This window comes from Ambystoma mexicanum, chromosome 11 (genome assembly GCF_040938575.1).
Source record: "Ambystoma mexicanum isolate Mex_15411 chromosome 11, UKY_AmexF1_1, whole genome shotgun sequence".
NCBI classification, from domain to species: Eukaryota; Metazoa; Chordata; class Amphibia; order Caudata; family Ambystomatidae; genus Ambystoma; species Ambystoma mexicanum.
In genome coordinates, this window is record NC_090934.1 from 831,687,072 (window position 1) to 831,706,672 (window position 19,601).

A 19,601-nucleotide genomic window follows, 5' to 3' on the forward strand; every position below is an offset into this window, starting at 1 on the left:
TGCGTTGATTTACAGGCAGCCAGTGGAGGGATCGTAAAACAGGAGCGAAGTGGGCTCCATAAGGGAAGCCGGTAGCCACTCTCGCAGGCAGGTTTTGCAGGCACTGCAGTCTCTGAATAAGCCAGGTATAAAGAATTACAATAGTCCAACCGGGATAGTATAAGGGCTGTTACCACCGGCGGATGAAGGGGCTCGGGGATCAGAGGGAGTACTTTCTTCAGGTTTCTAAGCTGGAAGTGGCCTGTTTGACAGACAGCATCAATCTGACTCTCCATAGAAAGAGAAGCTGATAGTATTACACCCAGACTTTTCACCTTCCTAGTAGGTGTGGGGAGGTTACCAAAAGATACAGGCCAGAAAGAAGACACACATAGTGAAGGATCAGGGGGACACGCCACCACCAATACCTCTGTCTTCTCTCTGTTTAATTTGAGCAGTTGTAGTTCATCCACTTACCAACAGCAGTCAGGCATCTTCGCAGGCACAACGCCATCTCAGCCTGATCTAGATCTAAACCTACCAGGATCTGAGTGTCGTCAGCATATGAGTAACACCTGATGCTGAAGGAGTGAATGAGACAAACAAGTGCCTAAATATAGATGTTAAAGAGAATCAGAGACAGGGAGGAACCTTCCGGTACTCCACAGCTCAGCGGGCACAGAGTAGATTGAAAAGCTGGCATAGAGAGAGTCTGGGTATGATCCGCCAGGAACGAGGTGAACCATGCCAGTATTTTGGCCAGATATACCCATCTGGACAAGACGGGACAACAGGATGGGGTGGTCGACCATGTCGAAGGCCACTGATAGATCTAGTAGAATCAGTGCACCCACCCCACCTGAGTCTACCAGTCTGGCCATATCGTCCTGGACCGAGACTAGAACACTCTCAGTGCCTCTGCCAGGCCTAAAGCCGGACTGTGCTGGGTCAAGAAGAGGAGATGATTCCAAGAATGAGGAAAGTAGGGGGGAGACCAAGGACTCCAACAGTTTAGTAAGAAAAGGAAAAAGAGAGATGGGTGGAAAATTAGCAAGAACAGTGGGGTCAAGTGATGTCTTCTTTAGGAGAGGGATCACTCTAGCAGCTTTCAGCTCAGGTGGAATTAGCCCAGACTGGCAGGAGTTGTTAATAGCTGCAGTAATTTCCCCTAAGAGATTAGGGGTGATTGTTTTCATTATGGCTATAGGAATAGCTTCAAACGGGGAGCAAGATTTGATCTTATGAATAGCTGCTAAAACTGCTTCTTCTGAAAAAATGACCATTTAGAGGATCTAGTGGATTATGCCATCAGGTATATGTATAACTCACATTTGTGGTTCTGAATTTCCAACCTTGGAAGGACGAAGGCTTGAAGTCTGGAGGTTTATCAGGCTCTTGTCCAAGAAGCAGGTGGGAGCACTATAATAATAATAGTTTTTATTTATGTTTTAGTTAAAAACTCATAAATTATCAACCACAAGAATAAAACGACAGGAATAAGATAAAAAAACAATGCATAATGTGACAAATATACATCAATAACGTTAATTCGTTTTTACATCAATTGATTAAATGCATCAGACTTACTGTGAAAAATAAATTAGAAAAGGTACAATACTTCAACTGATTACAATCGCTCACACAGTTCATAAAACATTTCAAAATGATCTGTATTTTACTTACATAGTCTTAAAATCCATAACATTCCCTAACAATTCTTCAATTTTCATCCTTACCTGATAAAGTGCCACATGCGTGGAGACAGAATCTGTATTTAGGCAATAGTTCCAAATGTTCTTGGTTTTTATACTATCATAATCATGGACCTGATTCCCAAAAGGGGTCATGTGGAGGGTGCCCAATTTGGGGCAACCGGTGAAAATATGCCTTGCAGTCTCTGCATTAGTGGAACACAAAGAGATACGACAAAACCTGTCCTCTTCAGCAAAGCCCCATTTGGTGCCCCAAATGCCTCGTAGTGGTAATAGATTACAGCACATAAGACGTGCAACTGGCCGACGACTGAATGGGAACATTGGCACAATACCTTTGGGGGTTCCCAAAGGTGTGGGTAACAGTATTCACCACTTGGCAAACTTTTAATTTTGCTAGGTGACTATAATTGCAACACCAGTCCCATCTGTTGAATTTCCTGCTAAAGACCCCTTTACTGTTTTGAAGTGATTAAGATCAGGATACCACTGAATTAGTTCGAATTGTTCATTGTTTAACTTCATATAATTTGTACCTCTCAGTAGGGGCTTCTTATATAGATTGCTACCCAACACACCAAAAACTCATAAGAGACTGAGGGTATTTTTTAAAGTTGTTGGGATCACACCCCAAGCAAAATACAAAAATCACAAAAAGATCCCAGCAACTCTGCACTGTTAGTATTACCTGTAACCACTTACATATTTGGACTAAATCAACACCAGATCAGGTTATTCTGATAGTTTGACCACCATACCTTAATTAGCAATTCATAGCGCTATATGCTGATCTGTTCTGGACATGCGGTGACAGAATAACAATTTTTCATATAGAATCACAATTTATTATTCAAATTCAAGTCATTAAAATACAGTTAAAATACAATCAATAGTTCATTTTAAGTGACTAAAGTGACCAGTGCTATTTACTAACAATTTAATACATATATTTGTTTAAAAAACAGAGAAGTAAAGTTTCTTTCAGAGAGAACTTTTGGTGAAATTCAGTTAGATCACCAGAACGTTAACAGTATAATAGGTAAGTACTTAGAGATACATATATGTACTTACTAAAGCAAACAATTTGTGAAATGGTAGCCCATTTCAAGGCCACTGAGCAATAATACACAATTAGTACCAACTGTTAGTCAATACAGTACTCAGAAACCCAACATATTTTGTTTTTATACACGTTTGTGTACAGATAAAAGAACTTCTTCAGGGGAAAAGATTCTAATAACGTTGGGAATGGTTCTCAATCTCTAAAACCAGATAACCTCATTCACAAGTACAGGAGACAGATTCCGTAATTCTTTGGAGTTACCTCACCTAAAGAACACAATGCAAACAGTTTCAATTAATGCCGTTACCTATTTAATTTAGTACTCAGCAAGAGATTAAATAACTTGAAGGCTACTTACCGCAAACACTCTCAATGATTTGTGTTGTGGCTAGGTCAGGACGCCTTATAATTAGGTTTGGGCCTGTGTGTACAATTAAAGACAACAACGGTGTAATGAGTGAAATACACACTCCAAAAACGTGAAGAATTCTCATCACATCTAAACAATAACTAGTAGTTTTTCTTAAAAACACGACATTGGTTTACTTTTGAGAAAAAAGGATGGAAGCTCATCAAACCCAAACAGGGGTGAACCTTTCACAGTTGTCTACAGTACTGCCATCTCTAAAGGGGAATACCATCCAACTAAGGTAGTGTTCATTATTAACCGTTCTTGACTAGCAATTTAAAGAATACCGGTGTTACCTTAAAACCTGGAAACTCAGTGAGACACAAGAGTAAGTAGCAATGAGGACACTTACGCAAAGGTTGAATATTGATTTCCAACAGTGCTGTGTCTCCGTTTAGTGTAAATGCATCCTCTATCTGCAACGGTGTCTCAAAACAGCATTACAAGCAGAGGCAAGGTTAGAACTTTGTTTTTCAGAATAGCTGTGACTTCATTCGGTACGGTAGTCCCATATGTTTGAATTGGTGTCTCTAGCAAGCATAACGAGCATGGCTATAAAAAAACGTAAAGTGTTTTATCGTCCAGATTAACTTGACAACCACCCCAGCCATGGCTCAGGACAAGCCTTCTTGCAAATTGTCAAAAACTCACTTCAAAGTAAGTCTATCGCGTCTCGCCGCATTAGGGTATCTGATGTAAACATCAAAGACGCTGGGTTTAAAACCTTTGGTAATCTCCTTGGAAACGACACACTGATGGATAGAAGGGCTCATGCCACCTTTAAATTACAGCACTGAAACTCTATGATAAATCATAGTAACACCGTCGGCCATTATGGATAGGGGTATCCAATGTTTACAATATTGTCACCTCCAGTATGGCAATGTGATTGGTTTTTTAACAAATGGAATTACATACCCAATGTTCTAACAAATCAAGGACATTAATATATAATCACCAATTAGTAAAGCATTACAACTAGTGATTTCATTCATTGGAATTACATGCTTATTTTGCAATATGGTAACAACATGGCATTCAGCATCCGTATCGGTCGTAGATCAAATTACAGACATGACTTTTTACTGTAGACTATGCCAGTCAATCATCTCATTTAGGCCATATCCTACACTGTATCATAGAAAAATTAGGCGTTGTTCCTTCTCATAAAGTCTTTTTTTATCGTGTAACAAGTTGCCACTTAGTAGGCTTTGTGATAAGACTGTCCATCTTAAAGTGTCACTAGTATGTCCCATTGTAATAAAATGTCCAACTAGAGGTGCTGTCAGTACTTTTTTGTTTTGTTTTTTTATATACTTGTGTTTAATCGACTGATTTTTACAAGTTTGCTTTCGTATAAATTCAAGTTTGTAGACAGTATTTAGACAAGTTACATCCCCAGCGGCCCGGGTTGGGCCTTGCACCGTATGATAAGACCTGTCCATCAGGGACGACCCGCTCAGGTTTCTCTCTCGACCTCGGCTGTCTTTTGCATGTTGATGGTTTTCAGTGCTAAGTCCACCATTTTTACAATTTCCAAAGCCCTTCTGGCCGATTCTCCTGAGATTAAACGGTTCCAGAACGAGTCTTCGCAGATGGTTACCTCTCCTGTGAGTAGCGGGCAGAGGTATACTGCTCTGTATTGGCACATTTTTGGGCATGACATTACCAAGTGTCTTAGTGTTTCTGGGTGCTCCAGGTTCTTGCAGAGACGGCATTCATTCGAAGCTGTCATTGATCTTATGGTTAAGATTTCGTGGGTCATAAGCAGATTGAGTCTTGCTTTCATGAATGTTTTTCATAGCTGCTTGGACGGGAATTTGATGCAATAGTTTAAAGGGGTTTTAACTTTGTTGAATGTGGGAGGAAGATGTTTTAGGAGTTTGTTCTCCCTTGTTTTGTCAATGGTGTCAATCCAATCTTTACAGTCCATTTTTGTTTTCACCCTTTGCGGGTTGGACTTCAGGTCATCTTCTGTGCAGGCAACGTCATTCAATTTTGTTTTTGATGTTCCACCCATTTATTGAGCGTTTTAGATTTCTCGTCCTTAATTTCGTTGGCTATCAGTTTGCAGATAGGTAGTGAGTCTGGTAGCAGTATTTTCCTATAGCGTTGCATCTGTTTCTAATACAGCCTTTGTGTTCTGTAATATGTAATTTGATATTCCTCTCTGTTTTAACCATGGACAGTTTGCCGCAGGGACACCAAATGGCATAGATTACCATATTGGAATTACAATTTGTCAATTGTTTCTGAGACCATGGTCTCGTAAACCCAAAGTCTACTTCTTTTGTTCTTTTTGTTGAGTTACAGCAACTGCTGTTTTCCAGTAGGATTATCGATGTCATTTTTAGTCAGTAAGACTTGGAGGTTATAGCTCTGTTCAAATGCACACAAAGGGCACAGTAAGGGGCACTTACCTCCATTCAAAATATGCCAGTTCCTTTTAACAATATTATTTATCTTCTTAGCTAAATGGTTAAAGGTGCTTACAAATACTAAGCTCTCATTGTCTACAGGTTTGTTTTTATATTCAAGTAGGGCTTCACAATTATTATTAGAAGCCCTCTTACAAGCCTTTTTGACTATCGATTTGGGATATCCTCTTGTTCGTAGTTTAGACTGCAGTATGGATGATTCAGATTCAAAGGTTTTCTTATTAGAGCTATTGCGTCTAAGTCTCAAAAACTGGCCTATGGGGAGGTTCTCTCTCACGTAACGTGGATGACAACTGTTAAACAACAGGAGGGAGTTCCTATCACTTGCTTTCTGGAATGGTTTTATTTTGAATGTTTTAGTAGTGTCGTCGGCCCAGATTCTAATGTCTAAAATGTTAATTTCAGAACGGCTGTGAGCAGATGTGAACGTCATAAATTCTTTTTAATTATTCAACCAGACCATAAAGTTTTCAAACATTATAACATCGTTGTTCCATACTATCAGGATATCATCAATATATTGTTTCCACAGTTGGATGAAAAGGGATTACTATCACTGAAAATATTCAGTATTTCGAAAGCCTCTACATGCAGGTTAGCTACTGAAAGGGCCACAGATGAGCCCATTGCTGATCCATGTATTTGATGAAACATTTGATGAAACATCTTGTTATTAATAGAGAAGTAGTTCTCCGTCAGAGTCATCTCAGTGCACCATGGGATAAAGCTGTTAGGTGTGACCTCCTCCCTCCTTTTTGATAGCAGTACCTCTTCTATCATTGCCAAAGTCACTGTTTGTTGGATACATATGTAGAGTGAGACAATATCCATACTGATTAGCAATTGTGGTTAAGCATGGAAAGGATTGCTAAGCAACACCATTAACAATGGGCACTGCAGAGTTAACAAACATTTTAAATACAACACTCCTCTTCTTCTTAGTGCCAAACCCATCAGGGAAATTAGCCCTAGTTCTAAGCAAATGTATTCCATTGGGGTCGAACCTGGCAACCCCAAAACAACACGCCAAAATAACCCCCCAGTCTATTTAACCAGCTTAGATCACACATTGCAAGGGCCTCCAATCCATATAAAACACAAGGGAAAAACCACTGCTTATACAACGTGACTATCCCAGCAAGGGAATAGCCAGCATGCTGACGTACAAATCTGCAACAGAGAGCGCTTAATTGCTTGGCTTTCCTGGTTTTCAGGTCAATGATATTAGAATAGTTTGCCCAGCTTGAGATAGTGAAGCCCAGATATTTGTATGAGTCAATATATTGAATCTCCCCCAAAAGTTGTAGGCATAACAGGACGATTTATTTTCTTTGAGGAGAATAGCATTATCTTGGTCTTACTCAAGTTCACAGCTAAATCATCAGGGATTGCATATCTCCCAAGTTCATTTAGCACATCCTTCAGTACGGAGAACGTCTGGTCAAATATGACCAGATGGTCCGCATAAACCATAGAGAAAACTGGCTTAGTTCCAATTTTAGGTGGGCATCTAGCTCGTTCCTCTAGGTGGTCTGGTAAATCTGCCAGATATAAATTAAACACCAGGGGAGCCAGCCCGCAACCTTGCTTAACTCCCCTGTTAATTCTCTCTGTACTGGACAAACTGTCATAGTTCCCCAGGCGAATATGCGCCGTGGTGTTGCTATGAAAGGCACCAAGGATTTCCAATAGCCTCTCAGGGTAGTTCTTATCCCTTAATTTTCCCCACAGCCGAGCACGATGAACCTGGTAAAATGCTGCACGGAAGTCCACTTACGCCACATATAGAGGTGCACTCTGCTTCACCCTAGCTCTCAGCACCAAAGCATCTAAGAGTCTAATGTTATGCAGTGTGCTGGAGTCTGGGCGAAAGCCCATCTGGAAGGGACCCAACATGCCTTACCTTTCTACTCAAGATTGTAATTCAGTCAGCACACAGGAGGCAACCAGTTTCCCAGAGACATCCAGCATAGATAGTAGCCTATAATTCTCTGGTCTCTGTCTATCACCTGCTTTGTAGACTGGGAGTAAAATGGCCTTTGTCCATGACACTGGAATGGCTTTTTCACAACAGACTCTATCGAATGACTTCAGGATCAACGTTGTCCACCCTCTTGAGTCACCCTTCATAACTGCGGCTTCCAGGCCATTTGGGCCTGGGGCTCTAGAGTTTTTCAGCTTGTTTATCCGCTCTTGCAGATCTTCAATGCTAAAACTCAGTGGCCACATTCTAACAAGCTCGTCCACAATATTGCTACCTCTTCACTGGGCCTCCAGGAAAAATATTTTCCCTTGTATGAACCACAGCGAATCTTGTTCCACTATTGAATTTATCTTGGGCTGTTCCTTGGCACTTCTCCCCAGCGTCAAAACTTGCCACATTGTTCGCACGCTTTTGCTACGGACGGCAGCCATCATATTTTGCCAATCCTTTTTTAGTCCTTTGAATTTATAATGCTTTTGCCAGTTTCTATTGCAGTTTTAGCCTTTTTTGTTTCTTTCAGAATTACTACTGTAGAGACGCAAATGTTTTTTCTTAATTTGGCTTTAGCCCTTCTAATTTCAGGGTCATATCTGTGGGGTTTAGACACAATCTTTATTGCTGTGCTAGTTCTAGCCTACATGCTAAGTAAACTGTGCGCTGCACATAACATAGCACAATTCTTCTGTGATATGGCTCCAGACGCCATACATGCCAACCCTCCCGATTTAGGCGGAAGACTCCCGATTTTTAACTGAAAAATCGTGCTATTTTTTACTGTCTCCCGCCTAAAATAATGATAACCCCAATGCAATCATATGGGAAAAATACATTTTCCCGATTGCTGTGGTGAAATCTTCCTCTCAGGGGCTGCGAATGTTGGCATGTCTGCCAGACGCCCCTATCTGTGACAGTTCTTGAGGTATGACTGAAAATCAGAAGGGTGATGCTATAAATCAACTACGTGTTTGTCTCTTTACTCAAGTATGGCTATGGGTAGAAGCATCTGGTTTTCCTTTGTGTGCCCCATTTGTAGTCATTAGTCATGTAGTCTGAAAATATCCAGGAAGTTTCCATTCATATTGTTCATAGCATTCATGGAGCTGTATCATGTATGCAAGTTATTTCCCAACTCACTCTCAACTCTGTTACCCACAGATTGCACACCAATATCTTCAGCAGTTGCAATGACCCACTGACCCACTTGAGCTGTATTATCATAGAGTAACAAGGGACGGGGGTACTAAGGTTTTCTCCCCCAGAGAACATTTTAAAAAATAATGGCTCAAAATGGTGCATTTTACAGCCCTTTCTGTGAAAAATTGGGTAAAATGTCATCCAGTTTGCAATTAATGGTTTATAGTATCACATGAAAAACTCCAATATCTGCAAATCACCAACAGTGCACAGGACCATTTTTCAACACATTTTCATTCGAAGGTTGATGTAAGAAGGCTTCAGCATGAGCTCTCTGACGCTGCACTACGCCTTCAAGATCCAGTTTGCCCCTCAGAATCCCCCCTCCTCACTGAGCGCACCCACTGCACTTTATTTGAAAAGCACAGCCGTGCATATACTAAGATGGCCACCAGGGTTGCCACGAACACTGAGGAAACACTGCCTTCACGAATGATGACTCCCGATTGGCTGATGCCACCACATGACCAGCGCGACCAGATTTGTCGGATGGTGGAACCGGCCTTAGTCAAAAGCTGATGTCCAAAGCTTCAGCAGGAGCTCTCTGCTGCTCTGTTGCGCCTTCTGGATGCAGCTTGCCCTCAGTATCCCCCCATCTCATTGGGAGCACCCATTGCACATTATTTGAAAAGCACAGCCGTGCATATACTAAGATGGTTGCCAGGGTTGCCACGAACACCAAGGAAACACTGCCTGCACGAATGATGACTCCTGATTGGCTGATGCCAGCACATGACCAGCCCGACCACATTTGCCAGACGGTGAAGCTGGCCTCAGTCGAAGGCTGATGTCCAAGGCTTCAGCAGGAGCTTTCTGCCGCTCCGCTGCACCTTCTGGATGCAGCTTGCCCCTCAGGATCCCCCCTCCTCATTGGGATCACACACTGCACATTATTTGAAAAGCTCAACCGTGTATATACTAAGATGGCGGCCGGGATGCCACGAACACTGAGGAAACAGTGCCTGCACAAATGATGACTCCCGATTGACTGATACCAACACATGACCAGACTGACCAGATTCGGCGGACAGTGAAGCCGACCTTAGTTGAAGGCCGATGTCCAAGGCTTCAGCAGGAGCTCTTTGCCGGTCTTCTGCTTACGACTGCGGTCACATGCCATGACTGACCTCGCTGTGCCGAGCGACATCGTCACCTCAGGTAAGCCCGACATACTGCTGTATACGGCCGGTGCTTTTGTTGTGGGGTGCAGTATTATACCACCTGTACGATGCCGTGCCCACCATGACTGCATCTGCCCTAGCATGTTCCTCCCAGCCCCAGATTCTCCAAAGCCATTGGCCAAGCACATCCCTCCCACCACCTCTAGCCCTGTAAGACCACAAGACCAACCCGACACATTGCCAGTACACACCAAGCCATCACATCACACCATGGTCCTGCGTATGCTGCAACCAGTTGCCACTACAGCACCCCTTTAAACACTCACTAGCCTACCAGATCCCAGTACAACGTACACACTGTCCCAGAAGGACAGAACCATTTTCAGGACCTTGAAAGGTACAGCTTACATTCATGAGGCACACCACCACTGCCATTGTGACCCACTCCAGCCCACCCAGACAGAGCCCACCCCCTTTAGTACCTGATAGAGGAGCACACCTCGCCTCCCTCACAAGGAATGTATGAGACTCCTACGCTGCCCGCATTCACCCGCACGCAGCCTTTAACGGCCCCACAACCAGCTACGCCCACTTACCAGGTGTATTAATGTCCAGACCAACTTTGAACCAGTCCCCCCATAAAACAACAAGCTCCAACACAACTATCACCAGCCACTGCCACATCTCGCACAAGTTACGCCATTGCAAGGCTATTAAAGCCAGCACCCAGCCTCCCCTCTTAGAGAGAAATTATAGGCTACGCACCAGAACAACCGCAGTAACCCCACCTACCACCCAGCTCCGACTTGGAGAGTCAATGAGTACATTGGAGCACAAACCCACGCCAGCACCTCTACTACTCCTGCTCTCCCTATACTGCCCCATGAGGATTCCACCGCTAACACTACTACTACCAGCACCTATATCACTCAGCACCCCTCCCTCAACACCAACAGCATGGAACCACACAAGAAAAGGAGCCCCAATGCCAGTCCAAGCTCGGACAAACACCCTAGAAGCCACAAGCTTCCCATATCCACTACCACACATACCCTGCCCTCCCTCAAAACACATACCAGCCCACATGCTATATGCAGCCTTAATCAATGCTAGGTGCCTACCAGCACACTCTCTTGACATTAATGACTTAATCTCAAACCTGAAACTAGACATCTTAGCCATCACCAGCTCCACCAACCTTCAGGCCCTGCACTGTTCCTAGCACTACCAGAAGGTTACACTATCCTCAGATGTGATAGGACAGACGCCCGAGGTGGCAGTGTAGCGCTCATCTACAGGGACTGCCTCCTCATATGACCCACTAGCACCTCCACCAAAGGAAACTCTGAATGCCTTACCATAAAACTAGCAGCAGCTCCTTAAAACTCCATTACCGTAATTGTGTTGTACCGCTAACCAACTTTGGCATTTGACTTTGAAGAAGACCTCACTCACCTTATGGTAGAGAATTATTTCAAAGCCACTGCTAGAGTAATTCTTCTAGGTGACCTTAATTTAGGCCTCCATGACGTAAGCAATCTTACAGCCACAAGTGTTGGCAGTGCCCTCTATGACCTAGGGTTTAGACACCATGTCTCATCCCCTACCCACACAAAAGGAAGAACCTTAGTCTGGATAGCCGACCTAAACAACCAAATAACCATCACCTCCAAACAGCCCATCCCTTGGTTGTTTCTTCACGTCCTCACCTTTATCCTCCAATCTCTGACATAGGAACCCCACATTCCCCCCTCCCTACCCGCAGCATGAAGAAAATCACCAAAGACACACTATCCTCTTATCTTGCACCGCTGGCTAGAGAAAACATCACTACAGCTGATCCACAAAAGTTAGCAGATCTCTACTCAAGCACCCTCACCAAACCAATAGACATTGTCGCACCACTCCTCCTTAGAAAACCTAAACTCACAGATCACTGCAACCCATGGTTCACTGACGCTCTCCAAGCGCTGCACACTAAGAAAAGGCAAGCAGAAGCTATTTGGGGATGAAATCCCTCTGAATTCTTAAAATGGACCTATAACAAGGTCGCCAAAAAATTCAAACAGGCCATTAGGAAGGCGAAAGCAGAAACCTATGTCAGAATCGCCAAATCGAACTCCACCTCGTAAGAACTATTTCTAATACTGAGAGAAGTTGAAACCTCTACGACACCCCCGTCATCAGTAACCAAAGACGAAACCAGATGTACCAACATCCAGAATGCCATGAGGAATAAAATATGCATTTTACAGGAAATAATTGCAACAAAACAAAATCACACCGACCCTAGCAACCTCCCGGCCCTGGCTAGCACATATGCCATACCACCTTCCACTTCAGAGAAATCTCAGAACTGGAAACAACCAATATTATTAAAAACCTTAAACCATATAGATGCAAAGGAGACATCTGCCCAGCAACAATCATAAAAGACTGCACAACAGCCCTAGCACCCTTCACTGAATTCATTAATGCAACATTCACACCAATCTAGTACCCACAATCCACAAAGAATCCTGGGAACCCTGATCCCAATATCAGACTCGATCAAAACTTGATCAAAACCTTAGGTGTCTACCTGGATGCATTGCTCTCCCTCAACTAATAAGTCTGTGCCATTGCAACCTCATCAGCTTCCACAGCTATGCTCTTCAACTCTGCAAGACAATTTATCACCACTGAAAGCTGCACAACCATTGCCAGAGCTATCATTGGCGCAATACTGGATTATTGCGATGTCCTTTTCACAGGAACTTCCAGTCGGAACCTAAACAAACTACAAGTAATCCAGAATAACACCCTCAGAGCAGCGCTGAACATCCCAAAAATTGAGCGCATCTCTGCAGCAAGAAAACAGGCTCATTGGCTACTGATAAGAGAAAGAATAATTTTCAAGACCCTTGCAATCGCACACAAATGCCTGAGCAAAACTGACCCACAGTACCTGTCTCAGAAAATCAAAAGAGCAAAACCTAACCGGCCTGTAATATCCCTCCAATCTTTCAAACTAGCCATACCAAGTGTGAAAAGAGCCAAAGGTAGAGGGGTAAGCTTCCCTTCGGTGGCAGTAAACCACTGGAATGCCCGTCTCACAGAGCTGAGAGCTGAGGAATTGTATGTGGCCTTCCGCAAAGCACTGAAAACTTGGCCATTTGCCTAACCCCAATGAGGCACCAATACCCGTCCAACCTCCCTTGTAATACTGCCTGTCTATTGTCTGAATATGTTTATTGAAGCTCTGTATAATGTAACTGGTCTGCAACAGCACCCTGATGCCTAAGGGCTTAGGCATTTTACAAAACAAATTTAAACAAAATAATAAATAAATTATGCTTTTGCCCACAACATATGCCAGTATATAACACAATTTCATGCTGTCTGTGAGCATACAAATTCACACATGCAGCACCAATATAAGCCAGTATTACCATATACTGACTCACAGCCAGTATAAAATACCATGCCTCGGAAGGAAAGTATATCCAGACCGGCTATACCAAGATAGGCCAGTGTACCAAGTAATCACACTTATGTTTGCTTTTACCATTGATGCAAATTACAAAAATGCCATGACACACAAAGAATACATGGCTAAATTGGAGCTACCAATGTAAGCCAGTTTAGCCACATAATTACACTTAACATATTTGCTTTAGCCATGATGTCAAATAAAAAGTAACAAATGCTATGCCACAGTAAGAAAGTAAATGCACAGTGACACCATAGGACAAATTAGCCACATAATAACAATTATTGTTTGCTTTACACTTGACGGCAAGTAAAAAATATCATGCCACATTAAGAAAGTAAATTCAGACTTGCACTTCTGCATTTGCTTTCTTAATGTGGCATGACATTTTTTACTTGCCATCCAAGGGTAAAGCAAGCATTGTAGGTGTTGTTTCGTGGCGTGGCTGATCTAAATTCAGTATAGGCTAGTATAGTCAGGTAATACCACTTATCATGCTTGCATTACTCTTGATGCAAGTAGAAATGCCATTGTACCATAATAAAATATGTGCAGACTTGCATCACTAATGCCAGGACAGTGTAGCCATGTAATAGCACTTATTGGGCCTCATTAGGAGTTTGGCGGTAGCCGTGCCTGTATGGCAGCCATGGCTACTGCCAAACTCCCCTCCGGGTCCGGCATCGCAAATGGCCAATTACCGGGCCATTACAAGTGTTACGGCCCAGTAATTGCCCATTCGCAGGTGCCAGTTTTACAGGGCTCCCCATAGCGCTGAATGGGGATGCAGAGCAAGGATGCACCGGCACCGTTAATAACCGTGCCGGTGCATCCGCGGGTTGTCAGGCACCCGCAAGCAAAACTCGTAGTTTGGCGGTATGTTGCCAACGGTGCCGGTGGCGTAACGGCACTGTTGCCACCATACCGGCAACCTTATAATGAGGCCCATTGTGTTTGCTTTATCCTTGATGCACAGTAATTGCACATCAATGGTAATGGCCCGCCACTTAGGCAATGGGGGAGAGCACCCCACCCTCCCCCGCGCCCATAGTGGCAAGTGGCCATTGAATAATGCACACAAATGAAAAGCCTGACACGTATTATAGAACATTGGCACCAGGTCAGTACGTTTATGCAACACATTTGCAACAGTAAGGAAGTGCCCTCATGCACAAATGCATTGAAACAATACATATTGACGCAAGAGCAATATATGCCCAATGTAGCTGTACTGCAAAATTGCACTTTCACTAATGCAACAGGTTTTGCAATGTGGCCCCATAGGTCTCTACTTTCCCTCAAGAAAGGTTATAAATAGAGGTTTTCGTTTGTGGGGTTTTGTGTACTCTATATTATTTGTTGTATATTAATATACACTTTCTTCCTTTCACTCTTTGGTAAGAAAGTGCAGGATGTTAACACACCTCCTCCAGACATCTGGCTTCAACCTGTAGATAGTTGGTTGAATGCTGACAGGCAGGTCTGAACCTTTCACCCTTCCAAAGTCAAAGAAATGTGTACCTTTCACTTGGGAAAATACTGCTAATATTGCACCATAAACCATTCGATTTGTGGTTTGTGCAGCACAAACAAATAATGTAATTGCTTGTTGTTGCACCAATTGGAGTTTTTTCTCCAAATCAGTGGTACTCATTTCACCGACTTCATGAGGATAATTGGCTCCTTGTCCGCACGTGAACCTGTGATCCATGGGTTGAACACAAATGTCTGCAAATGGTCTGTTATCCCACTGTGCTGTCTTACGGTAGACTCATAAGAAGGAAGGTTACATTCATGTGGTGTGAATAAATATAACCATTCTTTCTATTACTCTTCGGTAAGAAGCTTAGTCCATAACAGGCCAACTGTACAATGTGTAGTTCACAAGTTGGAATGCTGGCAGAAAGAATCTAGCCTTTCACTGTTCCAAAGTCCATCTAAAGTGTATCCCCGAATTGTGAAATATCTCCTGTTAGTTCACGAACCAATTCAGTTTGTGGTCTATGCTGTGCAATCCACAAGCAAGTTATTTCCTAACTTAGTGGTACTGATTCACTGGCTTCAAAAGGAGGAAAGACTGTATCCTGAGAGCATGCTTGTGGCCAGAAGGTGACACTGGTGACCTGGACCTAGTTGACTACCATGTGACGTACTGTGGCCATAAGCCATGGGAGAATGTTGGCCTTTTGTCATATGTTAGTCACATTAAATCAAAAGAAAATGCCTATCAGTGCTTGGTCTGGGTTTTAATTTGTGACATAAAAGACGGGCATGGCAAGTTGTCATATGCTGGTAGACAATGGCAAGACAATGATATGTTAGAAAAAAAGCGAATACAAGAGAAATGGAGTACACAGTCCAAGAAGGATGTTTCTATGGCAACCGGAGTGTGGCCAACACCTGTCAGCAGCTTGTTTCCTTTCTCGTATTGTGCTACCCATCCAAATCGCCTGAGCGGTTATCATGCCAGTAAGGCGCCATCTAATGCACTTTTCTCACTAATTGCCGAGTATTTGACACTATTTGTGCTTACAGTATCTCCATGGGAACAGTTCATCCTCTGTGAATACCGATTATTGCAAAATATGATGAACAGACCCCAGGTCCTGATCTTTGTTCAAGAACATTTCTCATAATAAATAATACAGTTACGTTTTATAAGCCACCATTGTTTCTCTAAAAACACAATTGTTTTTTGATGCACTTACACACGTTGGCATCATGTTCCTTTGTAACCGAAATATGTCTTCTAATGGCAAGCAAATACACCCAGAAGGCCACTATCTGTTTGACGTGTGAAGAAAAGTTTGCATTTAGTTAAAATTAAAGTGGGAGCTTTGGGAAATCAGAATCATAGAGGTAAAACAACAAAGACGATTGAATCAAATATGTTATGACATATTTCGAGTTGTTTCATTGTTAAATACTGTTCTTTAAATGGCTGCTGTATTTGTGACATCCCCCATTGACAAATGGTGACAATCCCAGACAATTCGAAGCTTTATTAGGCAACATACAGCAACATATGGCAAAATATGTGTGACATGAGAAATCTATCACTTCCATCAGGAAGGTGCCTTAAGGTGCCATCATCTAAATGGAGATGCACATTCAATGCTTACATCATGTTCCTCTAGCTTAGGTAGCCCCGGGCCTCCTGTTTATTGGACAGCCACACTCTGTAAGTTCATAACTATGCCCTGTACTTGGCTTGATTAATGATGGTCCTCTTTTTATTTCCTCAGTTTGTGAAAAGCACCGCTGTCCGGAGCTTCGGTGTGGCTTGGGGATGTCTTTGGTGGAAGCGTGGGATCCGGAAAAGTGCTGCCCAGCTCGTACATGTGGTAAAGATTACAAAGCATGGTTATTACTTTAATGATGTGTACACAACACAGTGCAGCAGTTTGTACAGAAAACAAAGAGCATACACGTTAATGGATGGTCTAATATTGGGTCTATCTTCAAATGGGCAACGTCTCCTGTGGTCAAGGTGGTAGGGTGAACTTTGAGGGCATGGTGAATGTCTTAAACAAGCAAGACTAGAAGGAACTGGAACTTGTAAAAACGTATTCGTCTATCAGTGACAATATTTACCACCAACATGCCTGCTCTTTAAATTGTATGTATGCATGTACTGGATGTATAAAGCAGGGTCGTCGATGGGAAGAAGCAGTCAACCTATCAATGTGGGCTACAGACAGTTACCCACATCCATGAAGATCAACACCATCCTTAAAATACTTAAACAGCAGGTTTTGCTAATAACAAACCTTGAATAGCTTGTTTAGCTAATTAATGCTACCTTTATTCAATTTTCATTACTACCCGAGTGATGTCACTTAGAGTTTCTAACCACGAATAAGGGTTTGAGCTTCAATAAAAAGAATCTAGATTTCTGCCTTAGCACCACCAACAGAGAGGTAGCAGGGGTGCCATGTGGCCCCGTTTCAAGAGGGGACCCATCAAAATGGCCCTTTGCTTAAATACTTTTACTGGCTCTGTGCATATTATGTCTTTTATTATGTTGTCATTGCTTAAATAGCATCAATGACCCATGTGTGTCAACGAGCTGGCAATAGGATGAAGGTAAAAAGCAATAAGAAATGTTGTGATAATAGCAACAATCTCTGAAACATAACTTTAAGCAGTAGTGAAATATATAGGTTTTTAGTTTCTTTAAAAAGTTAATGACCAAACAATGTTTTAGCTCTTCTTAATCCTCATTCACTATAGGTCTTTGCTGGATTGTACTAAACATTACTTATCAAGCAGTTATGCAATCAATAGCAATTGCCATGGCATTATTATTAATGCATTATTAGTATCCTAATTGAGAATGGAAGCACAGAAATAAGAGAATCATAGCAACCAGTGTTTTCTCTTGAAAGCGGCAGCCCTTGACACCCTGACAAAGGGGATGCTGATCAGTGCAGTATGGTGTGGCAGTGCTCCTTGAGAAGGTCCAAGGCCGGTGTGGTGTACTGCCCCTGAAGGCCTCTTTAGGCTTAAAATCTGATGCTGTAAACACTTATGAGGCACCGACGAAACATTGATGAATGTTGGTCAGGTGGACAACAGCATCTGCAGCATTGCTGAGGTGGATAGTTCAACAAATAGGAAGCCGCAAATATGATGCATGGCAAATCACGCCTGAGGAATGCGAGGAGGAAGAGCCCAAAGGTTTTTCCACTGCCACTGGAGATAACTGATAACGTTTGCATTGGCACAACACAATACTCTTTTGTGGGGACTGTGTACGCCTTGTGCAGCTGGTAGGCTCTGGGCTGTAATCCAGGAGTCGAGAGCTACTCAAAGTTCAGAGCTCAAATTCTGTGACCTCACGGTCATCACCCCAGCCACAGATGTATCTGTTTAGCATTGTTCCAGTTAAAGCAACACCAATGAGTATTTGGACAACAAATTTAGGTGGGTGCATTGATACTATCCCACAAAAAATATTTCTCCCATTGTTCTTTGCTTAGCCTTCCAATAGACACTGGCACACTGCACATTCTCCTCACTCCCTATAAGTGAAAAGTGACTATTGTCAACCAAATAACCAGTCAACTCAGGAAACTCAGCAACCCCTCAACCCACCACACCACACTGAAATGTTTACTTGTGTTTACTTGTGGGGGTAATACTCTAACGCTGTGCACTTGACTTGTCTTACATACCAGCTGGTTGCCTCCGCAGCATGCACAACTTCCCAGTTTCAATCAGTTTCAATCAGGTCTCACTACAACGCTGGTTTGAAACTCCTGGGATTTTCATTCTGCTGACAACAATCTTCTCTTTTCATGGGACTTGGCTGGGCCCTCTGCAGTGGAGGATTATAGTCCTCTTTCCCTTTCAGCTAAGTGCTCTCCATCACTCGTTCATTCTTCTTCAAAGTATTGCACACTCTAGAAAAGGGAGTGATCTGTATCACTCCTTCCCTTTTCCTATTTACAGGATTGGTTCCATACATTGATTTAGGTTGAATCATGGGTTCCATTGCACAATAACAAAAAGTAGTTTGATCTTCTTGGCCCTTATGAATCCTTGGTGTTATTGTTGGTCCATGAGTGAGTAACTCAGGGAGTTCCTGGGTGGAACGGGAGTCCTTGTCCCCAAGCGGGGAGTCTCTCCCAGTGAGGTCCTGCTTGACTCTAACCCTATGGAGGATATCGCGTAGCTGGCTCACCTCCCTAGCCTTAAAGGGAAAGGTGACTGAATCCCCTAATTCATCACATACCCTTCCCCTAATGTCGCTGCCTTCACATTATTCTGAAAGGGAGAACTGACTAAGGAAGACCACATTCCCATGCTCTTGTCCTTTTCTGTGTTCTACGGTAAAACAGAATGGCTGAAGGGCCAGAAACCATCTCATGATTCTTGAGTTTGTATCTTTCCGAGGGTACATCCATGTGAGAGGGGAATGGTCTGTAAACGAGCCAAAACTTCCTTCCGTTGATATAGTACTTTAGATGGGAAACAGCTCACGTGATTAACCTCCAACACCTACAAATGCTTGCCAAAGACGCATGTTGGCTCCCTGCCTGCTCCTACACTGCTTAAATTCCTCTTCATTCTCTATGTTTTTATTATTATTATTATTATTATTATTATTATTATTATTATTATTATGTCCTCTTGACTGAGCACTTCCTGGAATGCCCTGGCATCTCTCTCCCAGGTTCGAACTTCCTGGGCTGCAACTGCTTGGTGAACACGACTCTCGAATGCT

At 42.9% G+C, this 19,601-nt stretch overlaps 1 protein-coding gene across 1 annotated transcript in view; it reads left to right on the forward strand.

Moving 5' to 3' along the window:
* OTOG (otogelin) overlaps positions 1–19,601 on the forward strand; it is a 1,239,067-nt gene that overhangs the window by 964,317 nt on the left and 255,149 nt on the right. Inside the window, exon 45 of the mRNA XM_069625375.1 lies at positions 16,618–16,716. Within this exon, the coding sequence (XP_069481476.1) occupies positions 16,618–16,716 (99 nt within the window). The remainder of the gene's footprint in view (positions 1–16,617; positions 16,717–19,601) is intronic.